Below are 24,197 nucleotides of genomic sequence, written 5' to 3'. Positions count from 1 at the left end.
GAGTGTGATTGTGAACTTATCTGGACACGTTTAACAGGGCTAGGGGAAATAAAGTTAATTGTGGGGTGTTACTACCGGCCACCAGGTTCCACTGTGACAGTTCTAGAATCATTCAAAAGTAGTCTACATTCTCTATTGCAGAAGTAACCTACCTAGTACAGACTGGGATGTCTATGGATTCATTACAGGTGGTACAGACAAGCCGTCATGTGAATTACTTTTGAACACATTATCCAAAAACTGTCTTGAGCAGCTAAATCGACAGCCAACGCATAATGGAAATATTTTAGATCTGGTAGCCACGAACAGACCAGACTTCATCGACAGTGTCAGTGTTGAGGCAGGGATTAATGATCACGATGTTGTCATTACGACTATGGTTACAAAAGTTAAAAAGTCGGTCAAAAAGGCTAGATAAGTATTCTTACTAGAAAGAGCAGATAAGCGGTTGTTAGCATCCCACTTAGTAAATGAATCGACTTCATTTACTACCGGTACGATGAATGTGGAAGAATTATGGGCAAATTTTAAACACATTGTAAATCACACATTGGACAAGTATGTGCCGAAAAAGTGGGTTACGGACAGAAAAGACCCACCGTGGTTTAACAGCGCAATTCAGAGAATGCTCAGGAAGCAAAGGCAGTTGCACTCGCGCTACAAGAATGATCGGGAGCACGAGGACAGGCAAAAGTTAGTAGAGATTCGTGCTGCTGTAAAAAGAGTGATGCGCGAAGCATTCAACCACTACCACCGTCATACCTTAGTAAAAGATCTTGCTGAAAACCCAAGGAAATTCTGGTTTTACGTAAAATCGGTAAGTGGGTCGAAGGCTTCCATCCAGTCACTCACTGATCAGTCTGGCCTGGCAACAGAAGACAGCAAAACGAAAGCTGAAATTTTAAATTTAGCATTTGAGAAATCTTTCACGCAGGAGGATTGTACAAACATACTGCTGTTTGAGTCTCGTACAGATTCCTGTATGGAGGACATAGTGATAGACATCCCTGGGGTTGTGAAGCAGCTGAATGGATTGAAAATAAATAAATCACCAGGTCCTGATGGGATTCCAATTCGGTTTTACAGAGAGTGCTCTACTGCATTGGCTCCTTACTTAGCTTGCATTTATCGCGAATCTCTTGCCCAACTTTAAGTCCCGAGCGACTGGAAAAAAGTGTAGGTGACGCCTGTATATAGGAAGGGTAGAAGAACGGATCGTCAAAATTACAGATCAATATCCTTAACATCGGTTTGTTGCAGGATTCTCGAACATATTCTCAGTTTGAATATAATGAATTTCCTTGAGACAGAGAAGTTGCTGTCCATGCATCAGCATGGCTTTAGAAAGCATCACTCCTGTGAAACGCAACTCGCCCTTTTTTCACATGATATCTTGCGAACCATGGATGGAGGGTATCAGATGGATGCCATATTCCTTGACTTCCAGAAAGCGTTTGACTCTGTGCCCCACTGCAGACTCCTAACTAAGGTACGAGCATATGGGATTGGTTCCCAAGTATGTGAGTGGCTCGAAGACTTCTTAAGTTGTTCTCGATGGTGAGTGTTCATTGGAGGTGAGGGTATCATCTGGAGTGCCCCAGGGAAGTGTGGTAGGTCCGCTGTTGTTTTCTATCTACATAAATGATCTTTTGGATAGGGTGGATAGCAATGTGCGGCTGTTTGCTGATGATGCTGTGGTGTACGGGAAGGTGTTGTCGTTGAGTGACTGTTGGAGGATACGAGATGACTTGGACAGGATTTGTGATTGGTGTAAAGAATGGCAGCTAACTCTAAATATAGAATAAATGTAAATTAATGCAGATGACTAGGAAAAAGAATCCTGTAATGTTTGAATACCCCATTAGTAGCGTAGTGCTTGGCACAGTCACGTCGATTAAATATTTGGGCGTAACATTGCAGAGCGATATGAAGTGGGACAAGCGTGTAATGGCAGTTGTGGGGAAGGTGGATAGTCGTCTTCGGTTCATTGGTAGAATTTTGGGAAGATGTGGTTCATCTGTAAAGGAGACAGCTTAAAAAACACTAATACGACCTATTCTTGAGTACTGCTCGAGTGTTTGGGATCCCTATCAGATTGGATTGAGGGAGGATATAGAAGGAATTCAGAGGCGGGCTGCTAGATTTGTTACTGGTAGGTTTGATCGTCACGCGAGTGTTATGGAAATGCTTCAGGAACTCGGGTGGGAGTCTCTAGAGGATAGGAGGCATTCTTTTTGCGAATCGCTACTGAGGAAATTTAGAGAACCAGCATTTGAGGCTGACTGCAGTACAATTTTACTGCCGCCAACTTTCATTTCGCAGAAAGACCACAAAGATAAGATAAGAGAGATTAGGGCTCGTACAGAGGCATATAGGCAGTCATTTTTCCCTCGTTCTGTTTGGGAGTGGAACAGGGAGAGAAGATGCTAGTTGTGGTATGAGGTACCCTCCGCCACACACCGTATGGTGGATTGCGAAGTATGTATGTAGATGTAGATGTACAGTTTTGTGAATAACATCTTCACGATTTACTCTGAAGTCAGTGAAGTGCCTTCAAGCCAAGGTACCACCACCACAAGACCCTCGCTGGTCACTTCTGCCGGAGGTAAAGCTTAGACAGCCATGCTTTCAAGACCCACTTTGCAGGTTGCTCTATCACGAGTGACACAACACAATCTGGAATTGTTGTCAGCCACCTGGAGCCGAGCACGGCTGTCCAAGTCCAGGATGTTACTTCACCTCCCCCAACGAGAGCTACACTAACCTAAGTGAACGCTTCGTATCCAGCTTTGCACCTTCAGAGCTGCAGTGGCATTTAAGTTGTTATCTTCTGAGCAGTACGACGACACGCATGCCTCCCGGTTGCTGGATTTCATCCGAGCACTCACCAAACTGCACGTACTCCCCCCCCCCCCAAAGGCCTGCTCCTAAACTGCTTGCTCATGTGCCTTCCTGCCCTAATTCAGGCTGCCCTGGCCTCCCATGCCCATTTATCATTAGGTGACACAACGGTCTTCAAATTCTGAACTCCTTCCTTGCCGCGGCTGCACTGTGGAACGCCGGCTACCACCTTGCAGCTCTGGGGCCTATTGACCCACCTGTCCAAAAGCCACCTGCCACAAATACCCTCTGCCCCAAATGCAGGCCCCCGATCTGTGCCAGATTCTGATGCACCTGAGCTCCGAGATGACAGCACTTAAGGCCAGCGTTGCCCGCCTATACCTCACACACCTGCCACCAGGGGCTGACTGCCCTGAATCACATGATGCTGACCCAGGAAAATACGGCCACCCCTGTCGGCATGGTTCTGACCGCCCCCTGACAACAACAACCACTGCAAAGTAGCCACAGCTTGTTGGTACCACTAGAGGTTTGGTGAGAACATGACCAACTGCAGATCTCTGTGCTCCTGGTTCCCAAACCCCGGAAGCTGCTGGCAGTAGGCATGTTCAGTAGCAGTACTACTTCATAGCACCTCTTCGTACAGGATTTGAATGACAATAGTCCTTGTGTCCACTATCTTGTCGATATGCTCCAGCTTTTCCCCCCGAAACTACTCCTAAATCTCAGCCCTCCCCCCTCCCCTCTTCATCACCACCACCACCAACTCAGTCATCCCTACTTATGTGGTGCATACTTGCTCGCTCGATGCAGGATTCCAGTGAAAACCGCAGGACCTTCAGGTCGCGGACATTACTGACCCCATTCTGAGCACAGACTTCCTCGGTCATTACAACCTACTGGCTGATGTAGTGAAGTGTTCTGTAGTTGACGGCACCTCTGGTAGGACCATCCGCTGCAGCTTCTGCCCCGCAATGTTTTTCACCATGAAACAGCTAACGGTATCAGGCCCATATGCTCAGCTCCTTGCAAATTTCCCCCTCCTCGTCCAGCCACCCAGTGCGCCTGAAACGTTCAGCATGACACTGTGCGTTACATCCCCACTACCCCTGGCTCCCCAGTTATCTGCCATGTGCACCCCCTTCTCCGTCACAAGTACAAAATCCCAGCAGGCCATTTGGAAGAATAACATGTGAAGGCAGCTTTAAGTGTGCAGTGAAGTCACACCACCACGCCGTTAGCTGCAGGGTGTTAGCCGGTTGCATGGTGGAAATTGGAGCTGCAGGTGACTGTCAGAGATGAGAAAAGGGCCAAGGTGAATTGGCACCTGCAATCTGCGGTGATGTCATGTGGCCATCCGAAGTGGGACACCCAGGTCCAAACAAAGGCTGCAGCTACAGTTTCAGCCAAAATGTCAGAGATAGGGGTGGCCTCTGGCCAGTGAGAAAATCTGTCAATAATTGTCAGCAAATGTCAGGAGTACGAAGGGCTGTTAGACGCAAGCATAGTTCACCTTTCCAAAAATGGCTGGGGTTCAGCTCTTCACTTCACCCCCCATAAAGGACAGTTCTTGGCACCCTTCTAGTGATTACCATAAACTCAATGCCCGCCCCATCCCTGACTGGTATCCTGTTCCACTCCTCCGCACCTACAACGATGCCATCTTGGGAGCTACTACCTTCAATAAAATAGATTGCACTAAAATCTACACACAAATCCCAGAGGACATTGAGAGAACAGCCATAATCACACCTTTCAGCCTGTTCGAGAGTGCATTCATGACATTCGGCCTCCCCAATGCCACATAAACACAGCAGCGGTTTTTGGACAACATCCACCATCCACTGTGATGTTTTGCCGGTCTAGATGATATATTCATCTGCTCCAGGAATCCTACTATACACTGCCAACATTATGTGAAATTTTATCTCGCCTACAGGAAGCAGGAGTGATCCTAAACATGGCAAAATGCATTTTTGGAGCAAGCGAGGTCAAATACCTTGGACACAGTCTCTGCTGTCAGCTCTCACCCCCTCCCTGAGACAGTACAGGCATAACAGACTTTCCACACCATACTACCTTCAAAGACCTCCAGCATTTCATTGGAAAGGTCAACTTTTTCCATCACCATCGTAAGGACGCCGCTGCCACACAAGAGCCCCCTACTACAGCATTCTGTGGAAAACAAAGGCAACAAGCTGGTCCCTTGGACTCAGGCCCTGATGAAGAGCTTCAAAAGAAAAACAGCATGGGACCTCGCCAATGCAGCCGTTTCAAGCCCATCCCCACCATCTTGCCCCCCTCGCTATAGAGGCGGAAGTGACCCAGATGGCTATCAGGGCCTTCCTACAACAATACGTGGAAAATGTCTGGCTATCACTCACCTTCTTTTTATCCAAGCTCTCTGATGCACAACGCTGCTTGGGTGCATACGACTGTGAGCTGCTCGTATTCCATGAAGCCGTCTGCTATTTCCGATCTTTAGTTGAGAGATGTGTCTTTATGATTTTGACAGACCACCGCCTCCTCGCCTCTGGATTTTGCAGGAAAGACATAGACCAGATCTCACCTCAACAGTTTAGGCCACATGAGTACATCTCACAGTTCACTATCGCCACCTGGCATGTTGCTGGCATTGATATTGTGGCAGATTGCCTCAGCTGCTCCTGCGCCATGTGGGTGACTACAGTGCCCTGGCCACTGCTCAAGAGGGTGTCCGGACCTACCCCATGCCATTCAGAATACAGACTCTGGCTTCAACCTCCATACCTGACTCCAAGAAGTGGTGTGACATCCTCATGGATCTTTCACAACCTGTCTGTTCCAACAGTCGCCTCCCCCACATCCTCACTCCTGCCTTCCGAAAACCAGCATTTGACCATGTCTATGGCCTCGCACACCCAGGCACCCTCATGAAACAATGCTTCGTCTGGCTGGGCCCAGATTACAGTAACTGCGCCCAGTCTTGTGTTCCATGCCAACACACCAAGTTCAGACAGTATGTTCACTCCCATGCGGCCTCCTTTTCCACACTACACCTGTTCACCTCGATACTGGTGGCCGTCTACCTTCTCCGATGGATATCAATATTTGCTAACAATTATCGACAGATTTACTAGCTGGCCGGAGGCCACTCCTACCCTGATGTTTCAGCCGAAACTGTGGCTGCAGCCTTTGTTCGGACCTGGGTGTCCTACTTCAGATAGCCACATGACATCACTGTAGATTGCAGGCGCCAATTCACCTTGGCCCTCTTCTCATCTCCGACAGTCACCTGAGGTTCCAATTTCCACCATGCCACCAGTTACCACCCTGCAGTTAATGGCATGGTGGAGTGACTTCACTGCACACTTAAAGCTACCCTCATGTTATTCTTCCAAATGGCCTGCTGCCCTACTACTGGTACTTCTAGGCTTGCAGATCGCACACAAAACCTACCTGCGAACTTCTGTCACTGAGATGGTAAGTGGATGGGCACTCACCATTTCTGGCGATTTTTTGGTAGTGACCATTCTCCCTCCTGGAAGCACCATCCCAGGTTTCATGCAGCAGCTCCATGGCTTCACAGCCCAGCCATGAACTCACAGCATGCACACACGTCATGCTTCAGGTGGATGCATACCAGCTGCCACTCCACCCTCAGTATTTGGGCCCACACTTTGTGTTGCGACGCGGGGACAAGACATTTTCCACTGATCTGTACACAGCTGTAATAACTGTCTCCTATGTCCTAGAGCCCCCTCCAGCCAACAAGCACAGCACAATCGGGGTGGAGTTGCCCCACCTGCCACCGGCCCCAGTTCTAGCACCACCAACTTGTCCTCCCCAATACGAGGCATGCCAACACCAACCCAAATGCTGTTCTTGATGTTTCACCAGCCGACGCCGCCCCTGATGCCGTGTCCAACACACCGCCAGCCGACACTGCCTCTGGTCGTCTGCCAACCGACTATATGACTGGGACCGTGATATCGCCATCCCACTACCCTTTCCACAACCTCCAGTCGATGCAGACAGCACCATGTCCCCACACATGCTGGCTATTCCCAACGCTAGTGCCTGCACCACTAGAACAGTGATGCTATTTCACAAGCTCCCAATGCCACACACAGGGAGCTGCCCATGCCCCTCCTCTCACCAGAAACTACAGCACAAGCACAGCAGCGACAACCTGTGGATGTCCTCCAGCCAGCATCCTGTCAGCTCCAAACACTCTCTCTGCAGTTGGCACCAGTCTTTTCCTCTCAAAAGGAAGGACTTGTGTGGCTACTCCTTCCATCGCCTCCACTTGAAGCAGCAGATGACATGCTGCACAGTCTGAAATCCAACGATCAGCAACATGCCTACCAGCCGAGGTACCATTGCATCTTCCCAGCACTGTCGCTGGTCACTTTTGCTGGATGTAGAGCTTTTGTGGCCATGCTTTCCAGACGCCACGCATGCCAAACCATCGCTTGGCTAGTCTCTTCTTCTATTTCGATGAGGAAACATCTCCTGTCCATGCTCTCGGCAGCTCGCATTGTCATCTGCTGCGCTTCGCCGGGGTATGTGCAAACGGCAGAATTCTTACCCCGCGTCAATATCAGTGTTTTGTTGTGGTTTGTTTATCAAGAGGAGTGCTACCGTGTTTTCCACACTGCCTTCCCAAGCCGCATCCCCTCAAGGTGCTTCCATTGACTGCGGGTGTACAAAGCCTGATCCTGGCTTTGGAGTACTGCATGCAGCACTGTCCATTCTGCTGCAGCAATTTCCTCTCCAATCTCTCTCTTGAACTGAGTTATGGTGCTTGGATTAATCTTGGTACACAGCAATCTTCAGATGTTCCCATAAAAGAAGTTACATACTCAAAGATCTGGGGACCAGGGTGACCAAGTGTTGCTAGCATTCCTACGAATTACACCATACTGAAACTTCTTACTGTCTGGTACAACTCTGAGATATAGATAGGTCTTGATCACACAATTCTTTATTAATAAAGAACCGTGCAATCAAGACCTTTCTGTATTTCAAAGTTGTGCCAAATCTGAGTGATCACCTGCCTCTACCATGGATGGGATCTTACAGTCTGGAAGTATGCAAGTTAGCTCCATCTTGTTTAAACGATGTGTTGTGAATGTAAAGATTTGGAAATGTGTTAGTCTTGCAGCCAGAAATGTCTCTAACATGGTGGCATAAACGTTCAGACAGAACAACCTATAACCCTACGACAAGACATTGCACACCATATGGTAACATTGGTACTGTGTAATCGGCACAAAGATGAAGCTGAAGAGGATTTCTTTGAGCCCGGTAACAGAAGTTCTGTTTATTTACATAACCACTGAAGTGAAAATGGTCTTCATCTGACATCCAAAGATTGTGAATGAAGTTTGCATCCTCATCAACTTTAGCCATTAATTGTTCACCAATTTGTAGGCCCAGGATAGTCATTCGGATTCAGTTATTGCACAGTCTGGTGTTTGTATACATATTAAAATAAGAATGCTTGACAAGGAGCTGCAATGAGGAGGCAAGTTTTTGCATTAACTGACAAAGACTCATTTCAATGACATCTTGTTTTGTATCACAGTTGTCAGGTACCTTCAGACCATACTGCCCCACCAGACTTCTTCCTCAAAGCTAAAATAGTCTAATCAAAATTCTGAACCCATGTTGTGATTGCATGTACAGACAAAACTTGACTGCTATGTGGGATCTGATAGCAGCACTGAAACACTCGACACACAGCTGTCAGTCAGTTGTCCTTTCAGTAAGATGCACATACGGTGACAGTATGCCCTGCACCATCCCCATTGCTCTATGGTAACTAAGTACCCAATACTTGTACACGGTTTGAGGCCTTTTTCTGTTACTGTTGCAGGACTCCCAACATCAACTTTCTTGTTTCTTTGTGTCACCCTGTATATCTCCTAAATGGATCAGCAATAAATTATGATCAAGAGTAAAGCTAATTGACTTGCAAATTCTAAATAATACTAATTTTTAATGATTTCATTACTGTCTAGCTGTTAACAAGCACACTTGTTTGTTTTAGCTTACACTGCTTGCGAGTGGAACATGAAGGCATAATTATTTTGCTTTGTCCACAGCTAGTTATGAGACGGATGTTCTCAGGGAAGGATGAGGTTACAGTTGTTTCAACATATCAAAAAGCTCCTCAATTTTACAGTATATTCTTTTATTTATTGAGCATGACACCAAATCTCATTCATTCTTTTCCACTATCTGCACACATAGGAACTCTGATTAAAATTATCTGTGCTTGTGTATACAACAGTCTGTGACAGACATGAACAGCCTTTATTGTCACAGTGGGTAACAATATACCAAATTGTAGTACAACTACAAATAAACCACATATGCCATAGCATCAAACCAAAATAACATTTGATGCACACACCAATTGTTTCCTACAACTGTATTATCACAATTCAGGAACATAATCCATTAATGTGAAATGCTGCATAGACCTGACAACTCTCATGAGAGTTGTTATACCTGTGTAACCAAATAGAAGCTTACAATAACACCTACTATTCCACAGAGTGCAATAAACCAATAGCGAGACAGGAGAGACTGTGACTGGTCACCACCCTCTTGCTGGCGACGATCACGATGTTTTTTCCGCCCTTGAAATTTCTTTTGGAACCTTTCAAGTTCTTCCTGATTTTTACGATCCTCTTCCTTTTGCTTTTGCAGTTCCTCCAATTCACGAGCCTAAAGGACAACACACATCCATCATAACAAGAGCCATGCAGTAAGAACATGTAATGTAACATAGCTTTAGCCAAAAGACATATTGCACATTAAAGTCTATGTCCAAATGGAATTATTAATGTTTCTGTAATGTTCGGTGCCAAGAACATCCCTAGGACCTGACAAAATGAGGGTAAGTGTAACTGGTGTTAGTTTTGCACTTAATGTCAAAATAATTTTTTATTTTGACATTTCATGAAAAATAGCTCTGGAACATTTGCTTCTAGTCAGCATCCATGGGTATGCCCTCGTCCAGTACCATTAACAATCTTTAACAAGGTGAAATCAGTTTCCTAAAGCAGTATGATGGATTTATCAAAAATACTCGTCTCTCTCACGCTCTCTAATTTGAAGATTCCAAGCACTGTTAAATAAAAAAAATTTCAAATTAATGAATCGGATCACTTGTAACAGAGTCCATAGCATTTTAGTATCGTAACCATGAGGTTGCTGGTTTGATTCCCACTAGAAGCAGATTTTTTTTTATGTTTTATTTGTATTCATATATACTATGAAACTGAAATTTTAATCAACAAATATTGACTTGAATCTCAATTTTTAATCAAAGTAAAATTTTCATAAACATCATATTTTAGTTTCCTGTATCTAACACAAACATAATACTCAAAGGTATTTTACTTAATTACAAATACTTAATTTTTCATATGGTTAATACTTAAAACGGAAAATGTTATTTTGATTAAAAACCATGATTCACAGCAATATTTGTTCATTAACATTCCAATTTGATGACAAATATGAATTCAAATAAAAATTTAAAATGCCTTTAGTGGGAAACAAGACACCTCAAATATGAGTCTAGAATGCTACACATTAAGCTATGAACAATCCGATGTTATGAATTGAAATGTTTTGCATTTAATTATGCTTGCAAAACATAAAAGTTGATTATTACAAGTGTTTTTGAGAACTGTATTGAACTCCTGTAAACTGATGTCTGTGCACTAATCTGCAAGGTGCAAATTCTGCAGTGAAAATTTAAAAATTTTAGCCACGATTGAAGTGCTGTAATTCAGTTGTTAACTGTAGAAAAAGTGCAAAACTTGGCAGGATTGTAAACTATTCAATTTTGTTCACATTCTATAACTTTATGTCATTTGGCTCATTAGTCTCGCCTCAGGTGGCACTCAAAGTTGTCAACAAATTTTATGGTGACAAAATCGCTCCTTAGTTGAAGTTCTTTTTATGCAGATGCTTTACAAACATCTTCTTTTGTGATCTTATTGTCTAGTAGTTTGTCTGTAAAACCTGTATGTTTTATCACTTTTGGCTTCATAGTTTTGACAAATTGGGGTGAAGTTGCCAGAAAACAAATTTGTTGCCGAAGTAAGTGAATTTTGAATCCAAGTACCTCACAAGGAAACATCACAAACTTGACCTTATACTTTAATGACTTAAATCATGAGAAACTGCACGACTTACATACTTTTTCACACTTAACACAACATGTTTCAAGAATTTATTCTCATTTTCAAGTGATTTCTTTACAACTGCATTTGAGAATGACGATGAATTCTCAAGTGTGTTGTGCTAAGCATGACAAAATATGTAACTGGTGCAGTTTTTCATTATTTAAATCATGAATGACACAGTTATAGGCTTTCTGAAAACATCGGTTATGATGAATGAAATTAAATATTTTACAGAGGAAAAAGCACAATTGCCAGAGATCAGCCTCCACAAGCGATCACATGCAAAAATTTGGGCTATAATTGTGACAGTACACAGTCATGACCTTCTGTATGTACATCTTTTGAACTTCACTTCCAGTGGTTGTTCGTTTTTCACTTCACCTCACTGCAGCTGCTGAATGCCCAAGCCCAAAGTACTGTACAGCAGAGTGACAACCAGAGCCCTCCTATTCACCTGATGTTGATGGCAAGAGAAGCAGAGGGAGGTTGCTTATGACGAACATATTTTGAAGCCTTGTTTGAGAATACATTGTTTTACATGAAAATAATACCTAATATATTAACCTGTTGTACATGTGTCTTCAATGTTACTTATATACATGGGTGCATACATGCCTGAAAATCAAAATGAATAAACCTAAGCAACTTAAGAACTATTACGAAATGCAGGAATGATTTTTAATTTGCGATTTAATCATGAAATGAAATTCACTTTATCAGTGTCGGCTTTTCAATTCAAAGAAAATAACACTACACTATTTTTTCAGTGGTGCACTCATTCATTTAATTAATTTAGAGTGCATTTGTGAATCACAATATAAAAGTGTTCAAAGCAACGAGATCTCTGGCAACTACTACAGGATACAAACCACGTGCAATTGACATTATGAAGCTGCACCTCTCACTCACTCTGCTGTCCAGTACTTCACACTTGGGCTTTAGGCAGCTGCAGCAGGGTGGAGCGAGTGACAAAGAGCCAATGTGCATGGAGTTTAAAAGCTGTAAATTCCGATGATCGTAACTGTGTGCTTTCAGAATTATGAGCCAAATTTTCAAGCAGGATTAACTGCTGGTACTGATGCCTTACAAGTGTGCTTTTTTTTCCTTACAATATGAGGTCGAGTTGGTGATGCTTCCTAGTCAGAAGGAACACCTGATCTACACTAGCATCATCTAGCACTTGAAAGAGGATCTTTTTCTCTACAAAATATCAAAATTCCACAAATACTTTTTCCTGGAAGGTCTACAAATATCTCAGAAAGATTCTCAAGTGAATGAATATTTTGAAGTATCACAAAACTTAAGATTTAAAGTAACTGTCAGTCTCAATATAATAAAAAGTCTGTGTAGCCCAAGTTGCTGTCACTATCAGTTAGGAAAAAACTGGCATCCCTGCCAAGGGGGACTCCCAACATCCAGGCAAGTCCAGTGACAGGTAGGGGACTCCTTCAAGGTCCCTAAGCCTTGTGTGGATTTTAAACAAATTTCCAAGCAGATTTTCCCATGCAACATCCCAAGCTGACAAAGTTTAATCAAGAAACAGCATTAGTGCTGCAATGATAAATTTTTCATAAATATTTGTTCTGGAAAACTGTAATGCTGACCCACTGTTGTAGTTGGCACTGGCACTGGTAGATTCATCATTATGTGCTTATCAGGGATTCAAACTGGCCAGTGAAATAATCTCAAAGGGCCACAAGGATGCATGGATTGACCTGTATGTCATCTTCGTCAAATGAGGCTTCACAATATTATGGCAAGGATAGTTGCTTCAGCTGCCAGAGACTTTGGCCGTGTGTGTGTGTGTGTGTGTGTGTGTGTGTGTGTGTGTGTGTGTGTGTGGGGTCTATTTTCGATGAAGGCCTTATTGACCAAAAGCTCACGTTCCGACAGTCTTTTTGTTGTGCCTACCTGTGACTCAGCATCTCCTGAGGCAACATCATCAGTTAGTTTTGATATTTTGGCACCAAGTAACAAGAAGCTCCTTGACAACATTTTCACTTCAATTCAAATGAAATAAGCTAGTTATTTCTCTTGTTTAAGCAACTCCAGAAACCAAGGAAAACCTTTCTTCTTGAGTAGTTCTGGCTGATTCAATTTGGCCATTCTCAACAAAAATGAACTGAATTTTATTCAAGCTTTTCTCACAGAATGCATCTAAGTCAAAAGGTGTGAGGGTTTGGGTTTCCTTTGGGCACTTTAGGCTAGACTGCACAGCCAATCATTTTACAATGCCTCCAATTCCATGACGTGCAGATTTTAAATAACTTTTTACAAAAAGTTTCATTCAGCATTTGCACCAAGATCTTTGAGTAATGGCAGAGACTGGTGAAATTCTTGACATTTTTGTACAGGGCTTCAGACCCATTACTGAAGTGTATGATTTTATGCAAATTTGTCACTTTTTGTTTCAGTAAATCACATTTTGTCAGAAAGAAGTGGACTGTAACTTATATCATGTTTTAGGCTGTCATTAAATATGCAAAAACTTAGGCACTGTATTAATTCATTTTCAGTTAAAATGGTCAACAATTGTACGTAATTTTTATGTTACACATGGGACATCACATACTGGAAAACAGAAGAACCAAAAATAAATATAATCATACATGTGAGAAAACAATAAATGCTTTACATATTTTTTTCAACAGCTTGCATTTGATGAGCACTTCATCAGATTTCTTCACAAAAATGAAGGAGACCAAAAACATCACTACCAATACGCAAACATTTATATTTAATTTTCTGCTGAAATCTGTAGCTCATGTCACTAAAAACTACATTCCCAAGAATTCTCATTTCTGGGAGAAATTTAAAGCAAAATGATAAAATGTAGAACTTTGGTGTCGATTTGATGACAGAAATATTTTCATCTTTATGTCCTTATTTCTCTGAAATGACCTCAGTCATTTGTATGAGGAATTTTACTGGATATTCGTAGGTTTATAAAAATAAAAACATTTGAGGAAATTTGATATTACATAAAGAAATGCAGCTCTTTCAATTGTTATTTAATGCAAGTATGGATCAGGTGTCCCTTATGAGATACATAGGTTCAAAAATCATTTACTTTCGCAGAAAATTTGTTTTCAGGCAAAGAAAATTTGTTTTCAGGCAATTTCACCCCATCTGTAAAAAACTATGAACCCAAAAGCTATGAAACTTGCAGGTTTTATAAACAAGATACTAACCGTTAAGGTTACAAAAGGAGAGGTTCCTAAACCAGCTGCTTAAAGAGATCAAGTTACTTCAACTTGGGAGCAATTTATTACCAACTTTGAGCACAAATGAAAACCGTTCAACTATCTTGCCAAGTTATCTTGACTGAATTACAGCACACCATACACAACTGAAATTTTGGAAATGTCGCTGCGACATTTGCACATGCTTCACTTACGAGGCCACAACTCACAAAGGGCTGCCACAAATCAAAAAGAACTAGTATTAAAATTTGGGAACCGGTAATTTGTAACTATTTCTTTGATGACTTAGTAAATTTGCACACCAAATTTGAACAATATCTGATTTGGTTGAAGGGGGACCTCTTGACCACTTACAAGGAGACAGCACGATCGTGGGGTCGGGGATTTGTCCGAAGTTTTGTGTGGTGAAAGAGGACCCCAACACCTCACGTGGTTAAAATACTAGGACGCACTACTCAGAAAATGCCGAGAAAAATTGATCCAAAGTTTCGTAGGTGCCTTATGAGTATAAAATGTTAGTCCACTGCCGAGCCACCGTCTGGCCTAGATGGTTAGAGCTTGGACTCTTACGCTAGAGGTCTCGGGTTCGATTCCTCCTGCGGCACTTTTTTTTTGTATTCCATCAATCATTCAGAAAGTTTCCCACACCTACATTATCTTTAACACATTAGTCACATTATTGAATAAAAATTATTTTATTTTTTGCCAACAACACAATTCATAGCGGTGGGTTTTCCATTTTTCATTGTAAAGTACATGAGGAGAAACATTGGGTTTTTAATCAGAATAACAAAGTTGATTGAGAAACATTCAATTTTATACATATTGGTGGTTGGTGTGGTCTTCAGTCCTGAGACTGGTTTGATGCAGCTCTCCATGCTACTCTATCTTGTGCAAGCTTTTTCATCTCCCAGTACCTACTGCAACCTACATCCTTCTGAATCTGCTTAGTCTATTCATCTCTTGGTCTCCCTCTACGATTTTTACCCTCCACGCTGCCCTCCAATACTAAATTGGTGATCCCTTGATGCCTCTGAACATGTCCTACCAACCGATCCCTTCTTCTGGTCAAGTTGTGCCACAAACTTCTCTTCTCCCCAATCCTATTCAATACTTCCTCATTAGTTATGTGATCTACCCATCTAATCTTCAGCATTCTTCTGTAGCACCACATTTCGAAAGCTTCTATTCTCTTCTTGTCCAAACTATTTATTGTCCATGTTTCACTTCCATACATGGCTACACTCCATACAAATACTTTCAGAAATGACTTCCTGACACTTAAATCAATACTCGATGTTAACAAATTTCTCTTCTTCAGAAACGCTTTCCTTGCCATTGCCAGTCTACATTTTATATCCTCTCTACTTCGACCATCATCAGTTATTTTGCTCCCTAAATAGCAAAACTCCTTTACTACTTTAAGTGTGCATTTCCTAATCTAATTCTCTCAGCATCACCCGACTTAATTAGACTACATTCCATTATCCTTCTTTTGCTTTTGTTGATGTTCATCTTATATCCTCCTTTCAAGACACTGTCCATTCCATTTAACTGCTCTTCCAAGTCCTTTGCTGTCTCTGACAGAATTACAATGTCATCGGCAAACCTCAAAGTTTTTATTTCTTCTCCATGAATTTTTCTTTTGTTTCCTTTACTGCTTGCTCAATATACAGATTGAACAACATCGGGGAGAGGCTACAACCCTGTCTCACTCCCTTCCCAACCACTGCTTCCCTTTCGTGCCCCTCAACTCTTATAACTGCCATCTGGTTTCTGTACAAATTGTAAATAGCCTTTCGCTCCCTGTATTTTACCCCTGCCACCTTTAGAATTTGAAAGAGAGTATTCCAGTCAACATTGACAAAAGCTTTCTCTAAGTCTACAAATGCTAGAAACGTAGGTTTGCCTTTCCTTAATCTTTCTTCTAAGATAAGTCGTAAGGTCAGTACTGCCTCTTGTGTTCCAGTGTTTCTACGGAATCCAAACTGATCTTCCCCGAGGTTGGCTTCTACTAGTTTTTCCATTCGTCTGTAAAGAATTCGTGTTAGTATTTTGCAGCTGTGACTTATTAAACTGATAGTTCGGTAATTTTCACATCTGTCAACACCTGCTTTCTTTGGGATTGGAATTATTATATTCTTCTTGAAGTCTGAGGGTATTTCACCTGTTTCATACATCTTGCTCACCAGATGGTAGAGTTTTGTCAGGACTGGCTCTCCCAAGGCCGTCAGTAGTTCCAATGGAATGTTGTCTACTCCGGGGGCCTTGTTTCGACTCAGGTCTTTCAGTGCACTGTCAAACTCTTCACACAGTATCATATCTCCCATTTCATCTTCATCTACATCCTCTTCCATTTCCATAATATTGTCCTCAAGTACATCGCCCTTGTATAGACCCTCTATATACTCCTTCCACATAATAATTATAAACAAGACCAGCAGTGGTAATTATCGTAAAAACAAACAAAGCAATAATTTTTGCGACATCTTGCACAACACATAAAAGCGGATTTTTTACAATCACAGGGCGTTTGCAATAAATCTGTACAAAAACATGCCCCATTAACATTTACAAAAATGTTTCGAGTTTCTGATAATTTTGAGGCAAACCAGGCATATTGAATCGTGTCTTGGAATATTGGTGACGATAATTGGTGAATTATAGAATGAATTTTTATACAATCTTCCCACGAATTAATTTCACGATTCTCCTGTAATGATGCGCTGCAATTTTGCAAGCACTTTATGAAATTTTTAACTTACCTTTAAAACTAAACATCACAAGGGTGTACCAAAGAAGTGCATTTTGGAGGTATGACTTTTACAGACCAAGTTGGCATATTTTCGCCATCTTGAAAAATTGCATAATATATCTCTGGATTCATTTGACCTTCCCAAGAGTCAATGAGAAGTAAATATTTATTCTCCCCGACATCAGATTTTAAACATTTCCGGAGAAAATCCATGTATAAAACTGTTGTTAATTTTCTGGACTTCGACGATGTTACGATGAAGTTCGTATAACTATTGGCATAGCCATCTATTAAGTTGTGAATACGAGGTCCGAAATGACCGGTCACTTCTTGTAAGCATATGAAGACATGTGGGAGCAGTTTTCCAGATAATGTTATTGAATACTGGGCGGTGTACGAATGCGTCACTTTATTCAAATCAGACTTTTTCACGAAAACTTTTTTACTCCTTTTTTCAGTGAGAGTCCTGTTGAAAACAGATTGATATTGGCATTCTGAAACAATAGTATTTTTAATATTAAACAATATTCGAATGTGTATGTAAATATCTTTTTCTGTAATTAAATTTAAATCGATATATTTTACATCGGTAAAAACATTTTGTACGCAGAAAACATGTATTTACCTGTTTGGTCAGTATTTATCACATAATCCTCATGGTATTGAGGGATTAAACGGCACATCTGCCGATGAAAGATCTCCGCAGGCGCCTGGATGTCCTCCACTGATGCCACTTCTTTTTTCAAAACCAGTTTCGTGATCTTGCGTTGTGAAATTCTGTGCCTCTGTTTAAATGTCGTGACCCATCGATCAGACGCCTTGAATTTTAAATCGACGAATTGTGAAGCCACAGCCAATGCCCATTGTTGTAAATTTCTTGTCGCCTCAAATTTATCCATTCGCGTACCACCACTTTTAATATCTTTCTCCCATTGTGAAAGATATTCTTTTCTCTTCAATTGGTGGCATCCTTTTTTTTTTTGCAATGTCGTCAAGGACCATGTGGGGTGCGCTTTAGCAATATTCACGACTTTGACTTTGTAGGCAATGGGAATTATGTCACTTTTAAATCTTTTCGGTGATGGTTTATATTCGTCTGGAGATGAATCACTTTGTGGCACTTCGAACTGTTCGTTGTTCTCCTCACATTCTTCGCAATCCTCATGAGCGTGAATTAATTCCTCTTCAGTTACGAATGTTTTTTCACCCAAAAGTTCCAGTGTATTATTATAAAGTCCTCCGGCCATTAGCATAGCATCGCGAGAGATTTCTTCTGAAGATATCGATGCAATTAAACTATTTTCTGTCAACAGCTTTTCATAACACACCACTGCGTCCTTTAATCATAATTTTGATAGATCACTATGAATGGATTCTTCGGGAATTTCTTCTCCTATTCCAGATGAGCCAGCAACTTCTTCAGTCAACATGTTTATCCTCAGATCGGAACAACATGTTGAAATATAAAACAGGCACGTCTGTTCATGACGAAATTGAAAACCAAACTACCGTTTACTTCTCACGGCTCGTGCACAGTCCTATGCGCAGATGACTGTTCTAATCCCAAGGGGACCCTTACGAAGCCCCTTGAAACCTTGAAACCCCATAAAAGGAAATAGAACAACGAGCATGTGAATGAAAAACTTCACGTTCCTGAGCTAAAATAATGTTTTAAAAATAATGTAGGTTTGAGAAACTTTTTGAATAATTGGTAGAATAACAAAAGAAAATGAAACAGAAGAAAAAAAAAGTGCTGGAGGAGGAATCGAACCCGAGACCTCTGGCGTAAGAGTCCGAGCCCTAACAATCTAGGCCAGATGGCGGCTCAGCAGTGGACTAACATTTTATACTCATTATGCACCTAAGAGACTTTGGATCGATTTTTCTCGGGATTTTCCGAGTAGTGCATCCTAATATTTTAACCACGCGAGGTGTTAGGGGTCCTCTTTCACCACACAAAATTTCAGACAAATTGCCGACCCCACGGCCGTGCCGTCCCCTTGTTAATGTGGAGTCATTATGGATGTGGAACACCATGACTGTGATGAATAAGGGTTTCAGAAATACCTGCAATGTTTGAGGCTTCAATTTTATTATACCATAACTGGTTTTAAGTTGCCTATTGACTCACTGTCAGATGCTACACTCTTAATGATTGATAGTAGCATTGTGGGGCTTGTTTAGCTGTGGCAATCTAGAAAAACTGATACAAGCACTGAGTGGATGAGATATCGAGACTTATTTACATGGTAAGAATGACTTTATGGCATTAGTTACACTTTTTAGTGCCCACGGGTTTGATCCCAGTGCATACAAACTCTGGAAAACACAATTTATATTTTATGTTACCCCGCCACATTCAGTGCTTACTTGTTTCTTTTTTTCCTATCTTGCCAAAGCCACACAACCCCCCACAATGCTACAAACAATCATTAAAAGTGTGTACTATCTGATGATAAGTCGCTAAGCAACTTGAAACCAGTCATGGTATAATAAAACTGAACCATCACAAAAGGCAACTGCTTGCAGTTACTTCTAAGAACCTCCACCCACCTATTTGTCACAACTCTTAATTTTACAAGACCTAAGTTTCATTTTCTGCTGTTACTATTTAAAAATGTTATTCATGCCTTCTAACATACTAGAAACAAAAAAATACAACCATTAATGACACGAAATGCATCTAGATCTTACAATATAAAACAAAGAAATTAAATCACATTCTACAACACATATATTACAGGTCTGGATTATACTGCCCCTCTTCAGTTGTCGCAATAGGGGGAGGGGAAAAAAAACCTACATTAATATCTAAAAACTGTAAAAATTTTCTAGTTCTACTTGTGGGATAAATTTACAATATGTCAATCATTGATATCCTTTGATGGAATGTAATTTTTTTCCCAAAAGGCATTAAGGATGAGATGAGACAATGATGGTTAGTATCTCACTACTACAGGTTAAATTTAAAGTTGCTCGCTACACTATATTGACAGTTGGGTAATGATTCATTACAGCAGAAGTCAAGATTCATCCAGTAATTCTCATGATATTTAAGAAAACAAAATCCATTTTCTCATTCAGTAGTAATCTTATATGGCTTTTTTTTTTTTTTTTTAAAAAAGTTGGCGCCTTGAAAGTATTTGTGCTGAGTGTTGCTCTTCAACATCTATGGAATATTTGCAGTTGGTTTCCAAACAATGCTGTGTAAAGGTGGGTTACGTTTTTTGTAATTTAGCCCAATGCACAGAAACCTCCATGTTTTTACGATGTAATACAAGCCACTCCCTTGTCAAGTGATTTTATGAGTATCAGTAATTTATTTGTCCAAGGATCACTTTACAATGTTTATAGGGCAATACACTCCACTTTTATTCAATGAGAGACTGTATGCCTTCGTAGTTGAAAGGAATTTTGCCTGTGCCTCCCTGATGTAGAAAGCCACTAACTGCTTACTGGCTTTATGCATTTCTATTGTCATTACACCCCCAGTTCACAAATTCCAAGATTCTCTCTTATCTCAGACAACACATACACATCAGTGCATGTCTATAGCCACACATATAGAAATGTATCCGTTAAGTTCATCTTCCAATTCTGAGAAATAATTGTGCACACTGAAATCTATAGAAAACTCTACCTATTACATTATTATTATGAGTTTCAAACAGATATACCAATGACCTGCATGTGATTTATCTTGCTAAAAAAGAATACAATTAAACTATATTTCTATGCTGTTATATTCTGTCTGGTTAATGTGATCTGGACTGTCATAGCAACACAAACACTCTGAGTGTTGAAGTTTCTATATCATTTCCTCAAAAGGCATTAAGTTCCAAAACATAGTATTACAATGACATTCGGGCAGCTCAGCAGTGAGTGCTTGTTGAATATTATCAATGAAATATCACTTGAAATGACAATATTGCCAATGGATCGAAAGTGTCATAACAGTAAAGGCTAAAGTTAATCTACCCTGCACTCAAACTGTGCAGTTGAGGCAAAGCAAGTTGTATCCAATCTCATTTGTTATGTTTTTCTGCCTCCCAAGATTTTGTACACTTTTTCCATGTTTTTCTGCCTCCCATGATTTTCTTAATTTTTTCCTAAACTATGATAATTACAATATTATAGTGTGCGTAGTACCCAGTGAGTGCATAGTAATTTACAATTCATAAATAAGCTCATTAATGAGCAATGAATGTCACTGATCATTACATACTGCTTGCTAATGTGGAGGCAATGATCTAATTAGTTAACTAAGAAACTATGTTAATCATGAAGTACTGTTAATTGAAAAGGTTCATACAGTACACCCTTACATATTTAGTGAACGGTAGGAAACATATTTCGGGATATTAACGCCTATCATTCGAAAGTATTTATCTCAAACTTTTCCATAAGGTATCTAAAATTGTCTGAAACTAATTATCTTCTGATTAGTTAACTTTGAAGTTTTAGACCATTGCTAACTAGATTCTGAACTTTGTCATTACAGTTCTGTTGATATATTTTTTATGTTACATTTAGCGTGAAACATTTGCTAACTAACTCATTAATTAGAAAGTTCAGTATTTTGAAGGTCATAAAATATTTTATTTAAGATGGCTGCCATCAATAATGAGTGGTGTGAAACATATTGTTCAGAGGCAAAAATATATATGGACCTAGCACATCTGAGGTCAGGCAGTCTGAGACAGAGAGTAAAGTGAGCAACACCTACATCTTTTGTAATGAGCAATGTGCAATAGTCCAGTAACTAACACTCTGAAATATTCGCATATATTGCGTACAGTTCACTTTCTTCACTAGTAGGTTTAATTCATGACTTCTATGATGGTAATTACCAATTAATTCTGAGTGAGAACTTATTAGAGGAACACTGTGATTACTGATTCCTATGAACAATGACTGGTTAGCAGGGCAGTGTTTATGGACTTACTGATTATTTTTGCACACTATCTTAATTGTTTTGAGTTCCTTAAATGTGCATGAGGTTAGTGATATGGTGAAATCATATGTTAAATTTTTGCCATAAGTGAATCGTTTTGAACCACTGGACTGTACTGTGTGCGCTAGGGAAATTTAACATCTATGAACTAGTGTAGTAGGTAACAATCTGCTTTCCTTTAACTATATGTAAGACCCAAAACTGGCCATATCAGTGACACTTCAACCACCACAATACTGCTATAGACTATAAGTAGAACTAACATGTTTCAGCCAGTTTTGGAGCCAGTGCAGCTACCAAGAACAGACGAAGCTCATGCAGAAAGAAGCAGGTCTGTTCCAGAGCCACATGATTGTTGTCAGTACAGTCAAAGTCTAATGAGTTACGGGAAACTTCAGTTACTGGTGATATAAAACATTTGTTTTGAAAGAAGGGAAGATGGCACCATAAAAGGCCTTTAAAACCTTTGAAAATTACAGTTTTTTAAGAGACGGCCCAAAACATTTGTCAATGTACAACCAATAAGATTCAGATTTTCCGCTTTGCCACGGGAAATGTTTTGAACATCTGCCTGATGGTAACATAAACCATCAGATATAAAGCATAAGGAGTATATGTACATGACCCAAAGAAAGAGAACTCCTTATCCAAGAATGAGCGCAATGAGATCAAGGGCCCAATGCAACCCCTGTCAGATTCTAAATGACTCTGAAGCTGAGTTAGCTCCTCTTTTAACCATAATACACCATGGACTGCTCAAACAAAAAAGCTAGTATGAATTTTAAAAAATAGAATGATACACTTTTTTAATGGCATCAGAAAGTGCTTGGTAAGACAAATACAGTGCTATAATCTTTGTTAACATTGTGGCTGAAACTCTTCACAAAAGAATCTGCAAAATACTCTAAAATTGAAAAGCAAGTCAGCCCGAAAGTGCTATTGCATTGCAAACATGCTCATGCCAGGCTCCGTCATTGTATCAAGCCTTTCGACTGTTTACTTGGCTGCACTCTAGAATTAACAGATCATTTCTGCTTCACCATTCCTTGCAAGTAGACATGCATGTGAATGAGAAGTTAGGCATGTTATTTTTACATCGTGAATGTCAAAGAAATGATGTTTAAATGCTATGACAGTGAATGGCTGTCTATCCTGATTATTGCTGTCTGTTGAGCCAGACAGTTGCATGGGTTATTAGGTCAAGAGTGCAGACAGCAACTGACAGAGCATATGAAGAAGCTATTCTGGTGACAATGCTTATCAATCCACATGGTGGCACAAGACATATTGCCAAGAAATGATGGATTAGCCAGAAGAGTGTCACTCATACCCTGCGTGTCACTCATATCCTGCATCGACATAAATCTATCTTTATCATCTGTCACTACGTCAGACACGCACAGGCAATGACTTTGAACACTGTATAAAATTTCGTCAGCTTGTTCTGCAGCACCTGGGAGATCACCCTATGTTTTTCCAACGTGAGCTTTTTATCAACGAAGCAACTTTTACGGACAACGATTATGTAAATTTAGGTATCGTGCACTACTGGGCAGTGGAAAATGCACTCTGCCTTCATGAGGTACAATACCAATGACCATGGAGGCTAAACGTAGTGTGTGTCATTGTACGAAATTCCATGGTGCAACCCCACTGCCTCCCAGGGGTGTTAAACTGAAATACATATGCCCACTTTCTTGTGAACTTTCTACCCATTCTTCTAGAAGAGGCACTACTGGACAAGTGACGATGTATGTGGTTTCCAAACAAAGGCAACTTAGCTTACTCCTCACATGTTGCAACGCAAATGCTAAATGAAACGTTTCCTACCCATTGGACAGGACATAATGCTGCAGAAAACTGGCCGGCAGGTTCCCTGATTTGACTCCTCTTGAAATCTTTCTATGATGAGCACTGAAAGATGCAGTCTATCATGAAGTCCGAACTAAGCCAAAGGATATGTGCACACGCTTAAGTAAAATGTAACACCATATTTTGTTAAGAAAAGTGTTTGTTTAGTGGGTGACATGTCATCAGTCATTCTGGTATAAACTGTTTAGTTTATTTAAATCTATTCCACCTAATTACAATTTCAAGTAGTATTTATAGGCACATTTGTATGACAGCAGTATTTAACCTTTAAGAAGCATTCAGACATCCCCAGGCAAAGACAGGTCAGGTATTATCTTTGTTTTTTGTCTCCCCCCCCCCCCCCCTCCCGCCCAAAATCAAAGAAAGTTAATATTTCTGTTTCG

General features: G+C 40.7%; 1 protein-coding gene across 2 annotated transcripts in view; it reads right to left on the bottom strand.

The window, feature by feature from the left end:
- Positions 1-9,015: 9,015 nt before the first annotated feature.
- LOC126480726 (NF-X1-type zinc finger protein NFXL1) overlaps positions 9,016-24,197 on the bottom strand; it is a 113,157-nt gene continuing 97,975 nt past the window's right edge. For both annotated transcript variants that reach the window (XM_050103994.1, XM_050103995.1), the window contains one exon: positions 9,016-9,558. In XM_050103994.1, the coding sequence (XP_049959951.1) occupies positions 9,334-9,558 (225 nt within the window). In that variant the 3' untranslated portion in view covers positions 9,016-9,333. The remainder of the gene's footprint in view (positions 9,559-24,197) is intronic.

This window comes from Schistocerca serialis, chromosome 5 (assembly GCF_023864345.2).
Source record: "Schistocerca serialis cubense isolate TAMUIC-IGC-003099 chromosome 5, iqSchSeri2.2, whole genome shotgun sequence".
Lineage (NCBI taxonomy): Eukaryota > Metazoa > Arthropoda > Insecta > Orthoptera > Acrididae > Schistocerca > Schistocerca serialis.
This window is presented reverse-complemented; position numbering and strand designations above follow the sequence as displayed.